The sequence below is a fragment of the Centroberyx affinis genome, unplaced genomic scaffold (genome assembly GCF_046629955.1).
Source record: "Centroberyx affinis isolate AG114_WGS23_722 - 3 ecotype Tasmania unplaced genomic scaffold, CSIRO-AGI_Caff_v1 ptg000100l_1, whole genome shotgun sequence".
NCBI classification, from domain to species: domain Eukaryota; kingdom Metazoa; phylum Chordata; class Actinopteri; order Beryciformes; family Berycidae; genus Centroberyx; species Centroberyx affinis.
The window spans coordinates 71,806-89,785 of record NW_027278802.1 but is presented as its reverse complement, the minus strand read 5'-3'; the positions used below and the strand labels follow the sequence as shown (position 1 = coordinate 89,785).

The window sequence follows — 17,980 nt, the reverse complement described above, 5'->3', positions numbered from 1 at the left end:
CCTTATGCTGTTTGTTATGTCTGTTTTACCCCGTCTCTGTTTTTCCTCTGTTTAAAAGGTAAAACAGAAAGAGAAAAAGACTGCTTTTTTCATTTCCTTGTTTCTGTTCTATATATGGAAGAGCTCAACCAATTAAAAAAATGATTATGCTGTTTCTTGGCTTACTGTGAAAGCAGTGTGCTTTAATGGCAAAGAGAAAGAAATTTCCTTTGTTTTTTCTGTTGAAGCAGTCAATTAAAAGTTTGCCCCTCAGCTCAGTCCAGGCATCCTGAAAGTGAAATATGAATTGGCCAAATCATCCTAATTTTCTTTAGCTTGACCTAGTTTTAAGGAAGCATGTTTAAAAGAGTTTCTGGTCTTTGACAGTGATGCAGCTGTTGGCTGCTTTTTGACGACTCTACATTTTTTCTGGGGTTTTATAGCACTAATCTACATATCTTTCTCACACTAGCTGTCTCTCCTTTTGTTTCTCCCTCTGTTTCTCACGCATGCACACATGCACGCACGCAAATACACACGCACACACCCTTGAATAAACTGTCCATGTGCAGATGTAGAACTTCAAAAGATCCGGGGGAGAAGAAAATAAGCCAGGAGTTTATTTGGCAGTGACGTGTGTGTGCAGTCCAGTTGAAAATGGTTTGATATAAATACACACATGTTCCCTGTTCCTCATTTCGGAAAGCTTACTCCCTCTGTTCCTTTTAAATTATACAAAGCTTTATTTATAGGAGTGTGTGACATTCCCTCCCCGCCCCCCCATCCGTGTTACTTTTCCCCTATGCTGAAGGCGATAATACTCCATCCGTCCATTGTTTTCACTCTGTTTACCATTCTTTTCTTTGTCCTTCAGTGTTTCTCATCTTCCTATTCCCTTTCTCCTCCTCTGCCTCTCTGCTCTCCCCCACGTCTGTAGTTTATTTGGCAACCGTCGCTTGGGGGCATATGGAATCTAATTTAGCCAGTAATCAAGAGCTCAGATTGGTGTGTGTGTGTGTGTATGTGTGTGCATGCGTGTGTACTTGTGTGTGTGTGTGTGTGTATGCGTGTGTGCGTGCCTGCGTGTGCGTCCTCTTATATTGACATTAAGCTAAGATGGACTCTCTCATTTACCAAGACCCTAGAGAGTCAGGAGAAAACAAAGTAAAAAAAAAAGGAAATCATGTTGTCAGGAAATAACATTCGCTTTTTTGCTTTAGTGTGGGCATCTTCTACTATCTGATGCCTCTTCTCTCCTCAGTCTCTCACATCCATCTGTATTTATTACTAAGTCTGTTATGTAATTCTGTGTTTATCTGTTTGACAGATGCACGGTTGAATCTTGTGTACTAAAATAATCTAATGACATCAATATATTGTGGTACATTTAGTAAAACTATATTTTATTGCCAACATTTTGAAGTATAGGTAAAATTTGTTAAACTACAAAAGTACATGTTACCACGGTTAAAAAGCTATGAAAGGATTTTGGGAGAAATTTATACAAATATAAAAACAATTTTAAATGCTAGCATAAAATATACATTTCAATACATAATATACAAAGAAATATATTAAAAGTATTAAATGTATATAGCAGAATTTACTTTTATTTATGAATATTTTTTTTTTAGTGCATTTATTCATTTATATAATTGTTATAAGATATTGTGTGTAGAGTGAAGTTAATGAATCTTCATCCATCAAAGCTAAAGGGCTCGAGTGATTGGTTACATTTTACAAAACTGCCTCTTGACTGCCTATTGACCCTGGCTGCAGACTGAATGAGTTGAGTTTTGTACATTGCAGTGTTGTACATTGTCTAATTCAGTGTAGAACGTCCTCCAAGTTTGTGAATGTGGCATCAGTGTTGACATAATCGTGTCGTTGATTTGAACTAGGTGACAGAAGGAAGAACATTAGCTTTCATTTCATCTGCTAAATTTAACGTATTTCTCACTACACCATATCAAATCTTGACATCAACTTTAGGCCTGGGCTGTGCCATTTTGAAAGAATCAACTGATATAGGGTCAACCACAAATTCAAAGTTAGACCTATGGCTAGATCCCGCCCCTTGGCTTTAATGGATGAAGTTAACAGATATAGTGTATTTCATTGCACACACTACATCCTGCACCACTAAAGAAATTATTTTTCACTGCAGAGTCACGGTACATCGTTTAGAATCCCAAATGCAGAATGAAAATACTCTTGTTATCAAGAGGTACGTTGCAATACTCGGCCCTAGAGCGCTGACATCTCAAACCTGTGGTGAATCGATGTTCCTTCATCTTATTGAAAAGTCTCATTTATTAAAATAGATTTAATTACCAGTGCAAAACTTATTCAGTTTCATCAGTCACATTCAAGAACACCTGGTACATTATTAACTAGGAAATTAATATATATATAAATGAATGTACAATTGATTATCTATTATATTACTAGTAATGGTATATAATATCCACATTTCTTTGATTTATTAACTGGAAATATAGGTAGGTCAGTTAATCTGTCACTTCAGATTTCCACAGTTAAGGTAAGAAGATTATATTGTAATTCCTGTGTAGCTGAAGAAATACTGTACAATTTAGGGCCATTTCATCTTCATCTCTCTCTCTCTCTTTCTGTCTCAGGGAGACTATGATCCAGTCAAGACCCGAGTCCTCCACTTCAAGATGAACCCCACTAGTGTTGCTAAGCAACAGCGCCAGCAGGAAGTGGAGGCTCTTCGGGAGGAAGTGACACGTCTGAGGGAACACCTGCGCTCGCTGCAGGACGGAGGCTCTCTGGTCCATGCACAAGATGATGCCAGTACACACACCCCCAAACTCAGCCTCAGTTTGCCACCATCACAGGAGGTGCTGGGTAAGATCCACGCACACACACACACACACACACACACACACACACACACACACACACACACACACACTTACAGGGCCCAACTCACTCTTAATTAGGTCATAGTAATTAGCTCATTTGTTCATACTAGCCTCATAACATACACAACAGGATTGCGTGATTGTGTTGACCTTTCCATTGTCATCACATCCCCATTCCAATTAATTTTCGATGGAGTTGTACATCGCTGCAACAGCTGAGATTAGAAGGCAGGACAAACTCTTCACTCTTTTTTTTTTTTTTGGCTATGGGAGAAATGAATGTGAACTAATACAGACCACATTCCAGTAGTAACATACAAGTGATGAGGTCAAGCTTGAGCTGAAATGAGCTATAATGAACTTTCACTGAAGCCCCATGATCATTGAGTATTCGGTTCTGTCAATTAAAATAAAACTCAACATTTTATTTTCACATTATTCTATTTTTGTTAGGCTAACTTTAACTCAGTGGAGAGTGGTGGTCACCTATAGACATGACAGTGAATAGAAGTTTTGCTGATGATTCCACTTAAATTGGAAAGGACATTGCTTATATCATTGAACTGCCTCAATTGCAGCCAACATGGTGTTTGAGTCATCGTTTGAGCCATAGTCAGGTGTTTTTGACAGTGTGTGCAGGGGCAGACTGACAGTTCAACACAACAAAAGGCATGCAGACACAAGCACCCACATTGGTACCCAGGTAAATATGTGATACAGCTGCAAATTGCCCGATTTGCTCAATGATAGCATGATATAACAATGCTGTTGCCCATGATTAAGTATTTGGGAAGTATTTAGTTTTGTCACAGGTCCCTTGTTGAGTAACACTGGCAAACAAACCAGAATTGCAGAACACGGTTACATTTCAATTGAGCCCTCCCAGCGTCATGCAGAGGTCAAAGCCATGAGGTGCGCGGGTTAAAAAACAGCAACAAAAGAACAAGAGGAGAAGTGAGATAACGTATGTGACATCATGAGGTCGAGGGGGGGACTGCATGATCTTGCCTAGGGTACCAACAATGCCCGGACCACCACTGCGACAGCATGCCTGTCGCGGCCCATCATGCAGTCATCCATCAGGCCGAGCCAAACTCGCACAATTCATGACATGCACACAGGCAATCTGTTGCACATACACTCACGGACGAGCACGTTTGTCCAACAAATGCTGAAAACGTGTGGTGCGAGATGAGTGCTTTTAGTGGGCTTTGTGTGATCATAATGAATATGGTCCTGTTGTACGGCTCTGTGGGTTAAGCGTTGGGTTGGGGGTTTGATTCCTGCTGGGGCAACTCATACAAAAGAGCTCCACTTCTGGTAATGCTGTGAAGTGCTTTGGATAAAAGAGGCCATCAAAGCATTTGTCCTTTGGGAGAGAGAGAGACAAAGAGAGACAGAGAGAGACAGAGACAAGGAGAAGGGGTAGTTATGACAGGGTTAAATATTTAATTGGAGTTCAGAGCAGTTAGGATCTGGAAGTCTGCCGGCTAATTTATCTTCTGTGAACCATAGCCTGTCTCTCTCTCCCTCTGTCTCGATCTCTCTCTCTCTCGATCTCTCCCTCTCTCTCCCTTCTAATTCTTAACTACCCCTTCTCCTTGTTTCTGTCTTTGTCTCTCTCCTCTCTCTCTTTCTCTCTGGTCCTTCTTTTTGCATTTTTACATCTTCCATTCACTCTCTGTATTCTCTTTGTCGTTTACCCTGTCTTTAGTTTGTCGGTCAGTTCCTGACCCTTCCTTTTCTTCTTCCTTTCTCTGTCAGATATGAAATGGTAATTGAGTTTCTTACCATTGTGCTCCATTTATAGGATAGCAGATAGTGCAGACCTTCTAGAAACTAATCTGTGATGTCTGTTTATATCTTTAGACCAGGGTCTCTGCACAGCTCTGGAATGTCTGGAAAAGTATGGAAAATAATTCAGTTGAATATTTTTTCATGACATGAAAAGAATATATATACAGTGTATCCGACTATGTATACGACAATCAGCATGCATCTCATTGAACGCCAACTAAACTATTGAAATTCAACCAAGAAATTAAGCTCTGGACTTTGGAAATTGAAGATTTGTAGGAACCCTTTGAAAGGTCTCTCGTGCAAAAGGAAATGCAAATTTCAGTGGGAATTACCTGCATAAATAGAGGAAAAATCCATTTTTGAAGCCATCCATTTTTAATAGATCTGAGGCTGGATATACATCACAAAAACGCTGTAAAAAAAAAAACAAACCCAAAAACTCAAACAGTCACAGTCATTCATAGGTGTATCTTGGCAAATTTTCAATGTGTATTTTCACAGCCCTTTAACTTAGAGGATTTTTCCAACAGTTTCTCACTTTCTCACTCAAGTCAGGACAATATTGCATTTGATTTTGGTATACTGGCTAGTTCGATCAAATGTTGTAAGCTTCTGCCCTTCTGTCTTAAAAGAAAAAAAACACGTGTTAAATTTCACATTTTGTCCCTTGCAGCTTTAAACCGATACAAATGCAATAGTTATAGTGATGGTGATAGTGGTTTAGAGTGAGAAAGAGTTGGCAAAGATGTATGAATCTTATGAATGAGTTGTAGTATTGCCAGAGTATAAATAACCAACTCACTCAGCAGTGGAGTTTTTTGACAGCTTTTAGGAGACAGTGTGCCCAGACCCAGAGGGATCAATTAATGACAAAAGTCAGAAATCACTACCTTTCTCAAATCTTGACAATGGCTATAAAAATGATCTAACGCCCCCAATACTTTGATTTACTGACTAAACACACTGGCATATTTGTGTGTACATGTGTGCATGTTTGTGTTTGCCGGTGCACACACACTAGTATGTTTGTGTAAATGTCCATTTGTGTGCATGTTACAGTATATTTAATCAGAGTCTACTTCAGGCTGTCAGTGGTGAATTAACAGCCATTTTGGAGCCATTTTGATAGCTGTCATAAAGTGACAGTTTTGACACAATCCCTAACTCTAGAAACAGTGCTTATCAGGACTAACTGACTGGCACTCGAGGAGCACAGTCACCCAGGAGACAGACAGACAGTCTTCAGTTTATACTTTCTAACCATCTACCTGTTTAAGAATGGGAGAGAAAAATAGAATAGGCTAAGATGTAGGGGAAGAAAAGAATATGATGGGTAGTAATAATTATCAGTAATAGCAGGGTTGGGAGCCTGGCCTTATGAACAAAAGGTACAATTATAGTCACACTATTAACTGCTCTTCATAAGTACATAAAAGGGGTGTGTGTGTCTGTGTGTGTATATGTTTGTGAGAGTGTGTTAGCAAGAGTGAATGAGGGAAATAAAGAGTGACACAGATGTGGTACAAGTAATAATGGTTGGTGCTGGCTGTGGGAACAATAGCTCCCTTTAAAGGTGAAGACTGGTGGCGTTGTGAACAAGGTATCGTCTAATTCTTATCAAAGCAGATGCACAGTCGAGCGACTGAGACTCCTTTGACCTTGCAAAAGTCATCAACTTGAGCTAAACATTCAGGCTGTTTGAATACCAAGTTCAGTTTAGCGTCAGGAGGAAGATACATACAGTGGTCAAATGTCTCTTTGGCTTAAATGGGAATCAGCCAGGGTAGCCTTGATGTGTGATGTGAAGAGTAGGAATAAGATTATGATTATTACAACCACCTCAAATTTATAATGATATAAATTACTCCCTGCTATTTAGTTAGTGCAAACTGTCCACCTTTCAGTGTTTTGTGGACCTGTGAAACTATGGGGAGACACTGTAAGATTTCTGGGTTCACATAAAAGCATCTACCAAATTGCAAATTGTATTATTTCTATAATCTTTACATTCCTAGATAGAGTAGCTCCATTTCTGGGTTTCAGTGTCCTGAAAGCTCAAATTCTGATGACTGTGCTCCGTATTGATTGGGCTACACTGTAGTGTGTGGACACAGGTCATTCTCTTTAGTATCTGACATTGTAGGCAGACCTTTTTGTAGCACGAAGACTTGTTGAGAGAAGTTTCAGTCAATTAGGGCAGTAACACTATTGAAACATCTGCCTTGTGTGTGGTTGTGTCTCCGTTCCCCTCACTCCACTTTCTCTTGCCCCACTGAGGGATTACATCATGTTCACACACAGGCGCACACACTCGCATGCCCAAGCCCTTTTTAACTTTTTATGCAGCGAAAATAAATAATTCCCTCCATAATGAATCATTTTTGCTCAGACAAACTCATTTCTCGGCCCTCTCAAATCAAGTCTTCAAATTAAAGTAATTATCGCAAATTGATTTTCAACAAATTAAACTCAAGCCCCCTTCCTGCCTCTTCTCCATGATTTTCTATACTCACAGCTAGGAGAAGCTGCTGAGTGCCGTAGTCACCATTCCACTCTGTACAGTGTTCTGTAGACCCTAAGTAAGCAGATGGAGAGTGCTGGAGGGAGTGTATATTTGATATGGAGCCGTCCATCTATGCTGCATGAGCTTGGGACCATTAGTGAGTTCCGAAGCGCTTGTTGAGCTCCATGAAATAAAATGTCTTTCAGACTTGCATATGCATATGAAGAGCAATTTAATAACTGCCAACCCTTCTCATCTTCCAGACCAGTGTCAGTGTTTGTGACCGGTGTATTCTTCCACTGCTGTATATGTTGCAGACCTGCGTAAGCAGATGGAGAGCTTGGAGCTGAGGAACCAGAGGCTGAAGGAGGTGTTTCAGAGGAAGATCCAGGAGTTTCGTACTGTCTGCTACGTCCTGACCGGCTACCAGATAGATATTACCACCGAGAACCAGTACAGACTTACCTCCGTCTATGCAGAGCATATGGATGACTCCCTGCTCTTTAAAAAGGTACACACACACACACACACACACACACACACACACACACACACACACACACACACACACCTTGCGGAGATAAGATATGCTTGGAGGTAGGGATGAGACAGAGATGAGAAATGGAGCGACTATGCGTGTGTATTTCTTTAAGCTCTCAGGTTATAATGCATTAACATGGAAGTGGGAAGTTGAAAGGGAGGAAGATGTGAGACACTGTCAACATCACAATTCCCATGGGCTACAGCATCTGTGTGAGTGCTGATATCTGTCTTGGTGAGCTCTCTCTCTCATGAACGCTTCAGGAAGTGTCAAATTTGACCTTGTGAGGTGTTTTTGTATCTCCGCCGTCCATGTTTATGCACCATTAGGCCGTGTTACAGTATTGTGCCTGACTGTGCCCGTAATGAGATGAACGCTATGCAGACTTTCCCGTATTGAACGCTTGTGTACCCTGTGAGTAGAAGAACGGAGGTGTGTGTGCGTGTGTGTGTGTGTGAGTGAGTGAGTGAGTGAGTGAGTGAGAGAGTGATGACTGGGCGATGTCAGAGGGCTGGGCTGCATTAATCGATCTCCTCTCCCCACACACTCATTGAGTGGGCTAAATAAAAACTGTGTGTGTGTGTGTGTGTGTCTATCCCTTAGCTGTTGAGCATATCCTTTTCATATGGTGCTTTGTAGTGAAAACATCCTCTGTTCTGTTCTCTTCCCACTCACCTCTCTGTCGCTCCCTCCTCTGTCTCTCTCTGTCTCTCTCTCCATCTGTTTCTCTCTCTCTCTCTCTCTCTCTCTCTCTCTCTCTCTCTCTCTCTCTCTCTCTCTCTCTCTCTCTCTCTCTGTCTCTCGCACTCTCTTGCACGCTCTGATCTAAGTGTGTAGCAGTAGCTAATCACTGTGTTGTTTCTCTATGATATGATAGGGGCCCTCCAGCTAGAACAGATACCGTGGAGAATCCATACTGGCAAGGTAGAAGGCAGCTTTATTATCTTGGCAGGGTAATTATTGTGGTCAAATGCTAGTCAATTGCGGCGGGTCATTACTGCCTTGCTCAAGGACTCGATTGCTTGTGGAGAGAAGAACAACAGGGTGGTAGGAATGGAGGGAAAAACAGTCAGAAAGTGCGTGTGTGTGTATTTTTTTTTTCTTCTTGGTGTGTCCAATCTGCTCCACCGAGCCCACCTGCGACCCTGCCAGAAGAGATAATTCACTGTCAATATTTATTAACCTCAGACTGCATCCACACACACACACACACACACACACAAGCACACACAGGCACGCACGCAATCGTAATGCCCTCATAGTGCACACTGTCACACTCAAGTGCACACATACTCACTCCAATCTCAACACTTGCCGTCACACCACACTTCACCACACAACCCTCCCTCCCCGTTGTGCGCACATGCATACAGATACATAAAGACGTACACACACACATACGCACACACTTACACACACACAACAGATGCTAACACCTCCAGTATTAGTATTCAGGGTGATCTCCACTGTCTGAGTGTGTATGACACACACGCCTGGTGGCCTAGGGGAGCAGAGAGGCCTGTACTACTAATGGAATACGACACACATACCACACGCACACACTCGCACAATAACACACAGACATAAAGGAACACGCACACACACAGAAACACAATACACATAACATGCTTGTTTTGTGTGTGTGTGTGTGTGTGTGTGTGTGTGTGTGTGTGTGTAATCTGGGTTATAAGAGTATAAAGTGGACTAATTGTAGGATGAGGCAAGAGTAAGTGGAGTGAAAAGGGGGGATTTTGGACAGGAAGTATAGAAGTCTTTACAAATAGGATTCTAATGTTATTCACCTCAGCAACAGGGTTGCCAGATAATCCTGCTAATATCCCCCTCTAGCAGAAGCACCCAAATCCCCTTCCTATGGTGTAAGCTGTTTAACCTGCCACTGTCACATTCTCTCTCTCTCACGCTCGCTCTCTCTCTCTGCGTCTCACTTTCTCACTCACTCATTAATTCTCGCTCCCATTCTAAATGTTTCTTCACCCTTTTCTTCTTCTGTCATTTACTTTTCAACCCTTTGACCTTGCCATAATTTGGTAAGAGAAAAGTTAAGAGTGAAACTCTCCAGAGGAGGCACTTCTGTCTCTCTATCCATCTGTCTCTCTTGCTCTGTCAGTCGTTACTACTACTGTGTGGGTGTCAACAGGGTGGCAGAGAGACACAATGACAGTTGTAATTATGACTGCAAGAAACGTTTTGTTTATTCCATCTTTGTCAGTCTAACTTGGCACAGATGCAGTGATTTAAACTGTTTTTGCCATCTGAATAATGATTCATCACAATTGAGCGCCGACGGAGGGTTTCGGAAAAAATAAATAGTAGATTAGTAGATGAGAAATCAATTATGTAAATTAGTGTTGGTTAGATTATGAAGATAATTTGTTGGTGATGTTGGGTATTTTCAGATTGTCTTCAAATGTGAAATCCATTTTTGACTGTCATGGATATATTTATATACGTATATGCTAGATTCTTGAGTAGTAGTTTATTTTGCTGAGACATTTAGATTGAATCCTTGTTTAAAGAAAGCATTATAGCTTGTGTGACAGAATTTATCTAAACTTATGCTGAAGCTTAAGAACAACAATTTTGAAGTTTTGAGGCCTTTATTATCTGATCCTCTGTATTGTGTCTATTGTAGAATAAGCCAGCTGCTTTGTGATAAAATGGAGATTTCTAATGTTTGCACAGGCGAGACAAGCCTACATCAAATCTGTTGCAACTGCTAATTAGGGGGGACAATATCAACAAAATATACCACAATATTTTCACAATTTATAATATGCATTTAGATATTTTTCAGTTAGATTTTTGTAAGGAAGGGCTGCAAGTTACTGAAAGGTACAACCCAAATGGTAATGGTACAAATAAAATGAACTGTAACACTGAAATAAGGCTCTGAAGTATAACTAGACCTTAAATAAGAACTGTCGCACATTCATTAGCTTCTGGTTGAAAATAAGAAAATTGATCCTGGAACAAAGATAATTGTTCGGTGACTGTTCCATGTTAGAAATCAAGCTTTTATTTTATTTTATTAGTTTCATTAAAACTTTGCCATTTAAAGAGTGATATATTAAGGGTGCAGCGCTGATGTTTGACTAATACCATGTGCTGCATCAGAGATTCGTATTGAATCAGCCAAAAAAGGAGACTGAATGGAAGAGGCACTGAATAAACTTGTTCAAGTGTTCCTGAGTTGAAGATTCTCTGGCCGCCGCTGCAGTGTCTCAACGTTGTAAACATCACCCTTGTATTGTGCAGCTTTTACATAACACTGTTTTGCTGGGAAAACGAGCCAAGGAGGTGTGACCCCACAACAAAGGCTAAGCACTGAACTTTCACACCAAGTTTTACCCGGCTCTCATTATTGATCTTGACCAGGCTTGTTATGCGGGGCCACATGGAGCGCCAACAAGCGTATTTTCCGTGTCACTTCCAGTAAGAAAGGGGTATCGCTTAATTGCAGCCATTCATGTGGAATTGGAGTGAGAGCTTAATATCTATTGCACACAGTATTTTATTTTGGAAAAAATAAGGCACAAATAAATGAAGTAGAAGACCCATCAGAGTCTGCTGTCATTTAAATTTTTAACTGTCAATATCACAAACATTAGGACAACAAGTTGATATTTTTTACCATTTTGCTCATTTGCTTCATTTTACTCAATGAGGCTGCATTTTGAGTTTTACTTTTGTTTCATTGATACATTAAAGTTGTCTACTGGTGGCCACAACACTGACCATAATACATGTCTTGGTTTCAAATGCATTTGCACAGTGCAAAGTGGTGAGAATCCTTCTGTTGTATTGACCCCTCCATGTAGATCTGTTTCCCAGAGTGGACTCGAAGGTTACGGTTTATGTGTCTGTTTGTGAACAACCAGTCTTCAGAGTGTTCAGAGATCAAAAGAGACATCGAAGTTGTCTGTAATTGTGCGGCCCTTCTGTGTATGTTGCAACAAGAACCAGTACAGTGCAAAGGAGATTCAGTCATAGCTATATTATGTAGATAAATACTGTATGCAAAGTTATGTTAAAATGAGTGTAAAGCCAAGATGAAGCTTTTGAAATGGAAAAGAGAAAGTGTGCGGAAATTATGTTTGTGCGTATTGACTTCAGCATGCGTGCATATTTTTAGCTCACCCCTAGGTGAGAGGTCTGATTAGCATCAGTGATTAGGTATTTATGATGCTCTGCTCATCAGCAAGATAAACACCTTTGCTCTGTGTGAGAGAGAGTGATTTGAACATTTTTCTTCCGGAAGTTTCAAGGATAAACAGGCACTGTGGCATTCCAAAACATTAACATTTGCACATTTAAAGGTTCAGATAAACATTGTACACAAAGTCACCGAGTCCACAAAGTCGGTTTACCATTTATTATTGATGGAATATCTCTAGGCTGTACAACAGCTTGACATTATGGTCACATTATGGTCACAACGTGATTGTCTGACCAGAAGGATAGCATGTATGATTTTGAGATTTTGAGGCATTATTGTTATCACTTTTTTATTAGCACTTTTCAGTAATCTCTCTAAAAATGTCATCTTATGTTTGAATATATCACTGTCTACAGACATGCAATAGCTCAAATGAATCATTACAATCTGTAGATAAACAATATGAGCATAAAATACACCTAGGACGTTAGTGTTGCTCTTATTTGTACCATTTATTTTTAAACTAGGTAAATTTAATTTAGCCAGAATTTTAAAAGTTAAACATTTAGACAATTACAAGTCCTATCAGTTGTCTGTTCCTGTAACTAATCCCCCAAAACAGACCAACTGCTAGGCCTATACACCTCTGCTATTGATTAGATGATTAACAAATAAACACACACAGATTTGTGCACACCACATTAGGGACTTAAAACTTCTAGATGTTCTCCATCGACAGTTAAGACACCCACTCCCCCGCCCCGCCTCTCTCTCTCTCTCTCTCTCTCTCTCTCTCTCTGTCTCTCTCTCTCTCTCTCTCTCTCTCTGCTCTCTCTCTCTCTCTCTCTCTCCCTCCCTTCCTTGACACTCACTCCCCTCTCTTTCCTCCCTAATGAACAGAAGAGATAGAATCTCAGGGCCAGCTCATTAAAACATACACTCAATTAACTGTCAACCCTCTTACCAGAGAGAGATGGAGGGAAGGAAAAGAATGTAGGGAGGGAGGAGTGTAGGTGCTGAGGAGAAAGCTAAAACATGGCAGTGGTTTAAAGTAGGGTTGAAATAGTGTATTTTGAAAAGGAAAAATACTTTGTGTGTCTGTGTGTTAATGTGAGTGGGAGAAGGAAGGGGACAGTTAATAAAGTACAGTTTATGTATACTGTCGAGTCATAATGACCTGTCTCTCTTTTATCAGCCACTTGGGAATGATTAACGCTTCACAAATACAGCAGACAGCACCAAATGTGGTTGTTTGCCTGCAAGCGGGTGTGTATGTGTATGTGTGTGTGTGTGTGTGTGCGTGTGTGCGTGTGAGAGACAGATTGTAGGCCATCATTGCTTGAATGGTCTAGTCATTTGTCTCTTTCATGTAAGTTAATTTCAAAATAAGTTTAAAGCAGGGTTCAACAGTAAGGATTGCCCCGCGGCCCCAGGGCCAGTAAGACGTTGACATGGGATCGCTCAGAAACTGGTTCAGTTGGGCCAGTGCCTGAAAAAAATGGTTTCTGATATTACTATTTTTCACCTTGTGATAAGCCTGTTATCTTTGCCTCTCTATTCTGCCATGGGCCCTCTCATGGCATCCACTCACTGTGAATGCCACCTCAGAGTTAGTCAGAGAGTTGAATGAAACGGATGTGACGGCAACTTCGTTTATAAGTGGTGAAAAGAAAAAGTCTGTTTGAATCTATCCCATACTGTTTGTACCTTTTATCCGGCGATTTCTGAGTAAAGTGGATCATGCTGGCTCATTTCTAAAGGCAGCGACAATTACCGAACACTCAATGCCCATGACGAGCTGGCAGCACCTAGCCTGTATGCCGGCAAAGCAGGCAGCTGACAACCCCCCCCCCTCATCAGGTCTGATTAAAGTATTGGCAAGATGGATGAATGAAGAGACTTACCAGCAGCATGAATTTCCCCTCTGGATTTTGTTTTGTTTTTCCATGTTATTGCTGGTTACATTTACAGAAAACCTTTAAAGGTTTGAGGCCTCATCCATGAATACTGTAAGTGCCAATTCATAACGGCCAATTTTACAGAATTGTTAATCTAGTTTACTGTAGTTTATTTATACAGCCCTTTATCACGGTCAAGTCTCAAAGAGTTTACATACCATTATACATGTAATATGCCATACTACATCATGTATACATGCACATACATACACATATATATACTGTGTACATATATATATATATATATGTATATATACACATATATATATAGATATAGATATAGATATACACACATTGTGTATATATACATACATCCTATACTAGGTCATATACATACTTCATATACATCGTTTACTACATAATATACATACTCTACATCATATATTACATCATAGACTAGATCAAAAAGCTAAAAATCAGGTGTTTCAAATTTATCACAGTTAGTCAATCACAATCATTTTGCTGCTATGTGCATGTCATTATCATGCATTTTCTGGTAATTACACATTTGTTTGGAAAAGTAGTGATTTTCATTTTTGGCTGCTGAGCCTGCTAAAATTTATTCCTGGCAAGCAGAACTCTGACCTACTGGCTCAACCAGGCAAGTGGAGACGATTCTTACCATTGAACCCAAATGTTAAAGGCTGCTTCATTTCAACTTTGTTTTCAAGTGGTTGTGCATGCCGCCTACATTTAAATTGTACAGTTACCATTCCTATTCAGCCTATTTTGGCGATGCCAACTGCAATTGAATTTGGAGCGGATGATTTATTCAAACAGTATAAATGCTAACTGACATTCGGTCATTTTCAAATGTTAAGCCCTTAAAAACATTATGCATTAATTTTGGCAAGATGACTCTGCACTGTAGTGTACCTGATTGTTCGCAGTAGTATGTGATCAAACAAGATTATGATATCCACTAGACACTAATGCAATAATAGAAAAAATCAATAAGCTGTTTCTTTGAAGATATTGCTGAGCTAATGTTTGTGAATTGTGCAGTGTTTGTATGTGTTTGTGTGTATTTGTGTATCTTTAATCCCCATGGTGTTACAGGTCTCATTCTATTACTGAGATTACAGATGCATTGCAACCTGCATTCCTCTCATGCACATTGTCTTCAATCAACTCACAATTCTGTGTGCGCACACACAAATGCATGAGTTTTTGTTAATTTGTATGAGAGATGGAGATTAGAGCAATAAAAGGAATATGAGACTGAAAAGGATAGATGAGTGGGTGTTGAAATATTTTGGGAAGAGAAAAAAAAAGAGCTTGGTTGGTCTGAATTTCACTTTGCTCACTGACTGAAACAAAACACTCACTGATGTATTGCTGATAGCTATGAAGATAAACATGAGCAAAGTACTAATAAACAGTAAACACAAAGGCTGATGGGAATACAAGAATGAATAAATTAACTGCATTTTCAGTGGATATGACTTTTTGTGCTTAAACCTCAGAGAGAAATCTGAGAGTGAAAATCCCAGAGAAAGAAGAGAAGAACGGAGAATGTTGACTCTGATCTCTCCTGACAGTTTCCTGTCCTGCCTGCCCTCAGGGTGTGTGTGTTTGTGCGTGTGTGTGTGTGTGCGCATGCATACGTTTGTGTGCGTGCACTGGTGTCGGTGTCGCTGTCTCTGCTCGATGTTTGGAACATATGTCTGCTGTCTCCGTGGTAACCTGATGCATCAGAATCACCCATAAGTCCATCTGACTTCATGAATATTCCAGAGGAAAAACACTGAGATAGACGGACACCGGAAACTGGCATTTACCACTTGACCAACTCAGTCAGATGATTGTTAGACTTACAGTTTGTAGATTAAGAAACATCCGGACCAATTAGATTGTCATGGATCAGGTTGAGCCACACAGCAGTTATTTGGCTTTATGCATGTTGTTGGGTTCTGATGGGTGTTTAAGAATGAATAAATTAACTTTACACATGTTAACGACATGCATTTATTTCTAAATTTCCCTTTAGGTTTCCCCTTTAAACTATGTTAATTTAGTAATAAGAGCAATGGTTAGGTGGTCGTTCATTATCATTAACTGCAATGCTTTATGCTGTAAACAATTTCTTTGCATTTGTGCTGCTGTAAAAGGTCAGCTATCTTGTGAGCTTCCTTACAGCATTGGAGTTTGCAACTTGTTATCAAGACTCAGTGGTAAACTCCTAATTAACCACTTTATCTCACCACTTAAACCCACATTTTGACACACGCAGGCAGGGTTTATGGTTCCAGTCCGATTCTCCCTCGTACGTCAGAAGCCATTAAGGAAGCGGCACCTCATACAATGTGCCTAATGCTCAGAAGATTAAGTTGTTCAGGGGAAGGGAAAGGGAAAGCAAAGTAGGAAGGGTATGTGGAGGTGCTGATCCTTCTTTGTACGTATGTCCACATCCTTGGTTTCAAGGGGTTTTTCTATTGACCTTTAAAACCAACTGTTCTACTACATGCCTTTCTTTAACGTATTTAACAGCGTTTAGACTGGGCTCTGAACAGTGATTAGTGGGATCCAGGTTGAGCACAGTTGGGGTGGCTGGCACACCACCATACACATAATATAGCCTTCTGTGAGGTTTTTCTGGTCATTATGCATATATGGTGATTTATTGCTATACAGAGCATGAGCAAAGCACAAATAAACAGTAAACAAAAAGCTGATCAGAATAAAAGTATGAATAAAATAACTGCGGTTTGATTAAATTATTTTTGGTAGCGGCTCCGCCTCCTTGCCCTCTCTCTCTTTTGTGCACGCTCTCTCTCTCTCTCTCTCTCTCTCTCTCTCTCTCTGTCTCTCTCTCTCTCTCTCTCTCTCTCTCTCTCTCTCTCTCTCATCCACCTCTCTATTGCCTGCAGAAAAATGCCAGAATCTGCATTTAAATTGAAAGCTATTCATCTGCATATTTCTGATTATTCAATTAATTTGCCTTCTGTTTTTTTCTCTCAGCCAATCAGCAGCTATGCCATCCAGTGGAATTGTTTATTGTTGTTGATGATGGCGGTCGGTGTGTGTGTGTGTGGAGAGGCAGGGGGTAGAGGTGGGTTAAGGTACAATCTGGAAAAGCCGCAAAGGTGTAAATGAGAGTTGAATTAAGCTGGTTGAATTTCAATGCATGCCTCTCTGTCTCTCTCTCTCTGTGCTGAGATGAAATGAAGAGAGAGCGAGACTCAGAAGGAAAGACGGAGCGAGGAGGAGAGAAGTCTCCTCATTAGCAGTAGACGGTGGAGACAGAGGTCAACTGATCTGTGAACCTCCTGTCACCACCTCAATATAGAGCCTTCTGTCAGACACACGCAGACCGAGTCATTCGTTTCCGGTTTCTGTCGTTCGTGGGTTTGCGTCTGAGGGCGTGGGTGTGCGCCTCCACTCTGACCCTGTCTGCACTGGGAGAGGAGCATGATTGTCATTCAGTCAGCACGCAGCTCCTTGGTTGGGTGAGGTCGCCACAAAGCCCCGCCCTGCATCTCAAGCCAGGAAGTATCGATTTCCTTTAATTGGATAGACAAATGAAAAGGTGGGATGAATGGGATAGCACTCCTCTCTATTGTTGAGGTCTGTCCTTCCTAAATTTTGTGTGCCAGTTGCTCTATTAGATTTGTGTCCCTGATCTCGGTGAAAAGGATAAAAGTTTTCTCTAGTCTCCTCCTGTTGCCATGCAGTATCAGGTTGATGCCACTCTTTGGGAAGAACCTTTTTGATATTGGTATTTACCTTCACCTCATCCCTGTGTTTTTTCTTTTCCCCCACATCTCTCCCTGACTGCTGAATGAGGAAAATGCAGTTGTTTTCAAACACAAACAGCACCTTGTTGTTTTCATAAAGGTCAGATATTGTTTAAAACACTTTTTAGGGAAGCGTGAATATGCAAATAAGCATTGATAAGGTCAGGATTTGAATAAAGCTGATTTGAAAAAACCTCCCCTGACCTTTTATTAAAGTCTTTTGAATTTTTCCCCGCACAAGGAAAGAGAAACGTGAGAATAAATCTAACAAGTATTTGTGAAAATGTGGCCTTTTGGGTCTAGGCTTCTCTAAACCCTAAATCTAAAACCTAAAACCTAAATCTCTCTGACACTGTTGTCCATAATTATCATTTTATATTTTTTCCTGTTTCCTGTT

General features: G+C 40.5%; 1 protein-coding gene across 2 annotated transcripts in view; it reads left to right on the top strand.

Moving 5' to 3' along the window:
* Positions 1-17,980, top strand: part of mad1l1 (mitotic arrest deficient 1 like 1) — a 50,000-nt gene that overhangs the window by 24,986 nt on the left and 7,034 nt on the right. For both annotated transcript variants that reach the window (XM_071523000.1, XM_071523008.1), the window contains exons 16-17: positions 2,619-2,850; positions 7,488-7,681. In XM_071523000.1, the coding sequence (XP_071379101.1) occupies positions 2,619-2,850; positions 7,488-7,681 (426 nt within the window). The remainder of the gene's footprint in view (positions 1-2,618; positions 2,851-7,487; positions 7,682-17,980) is intronic.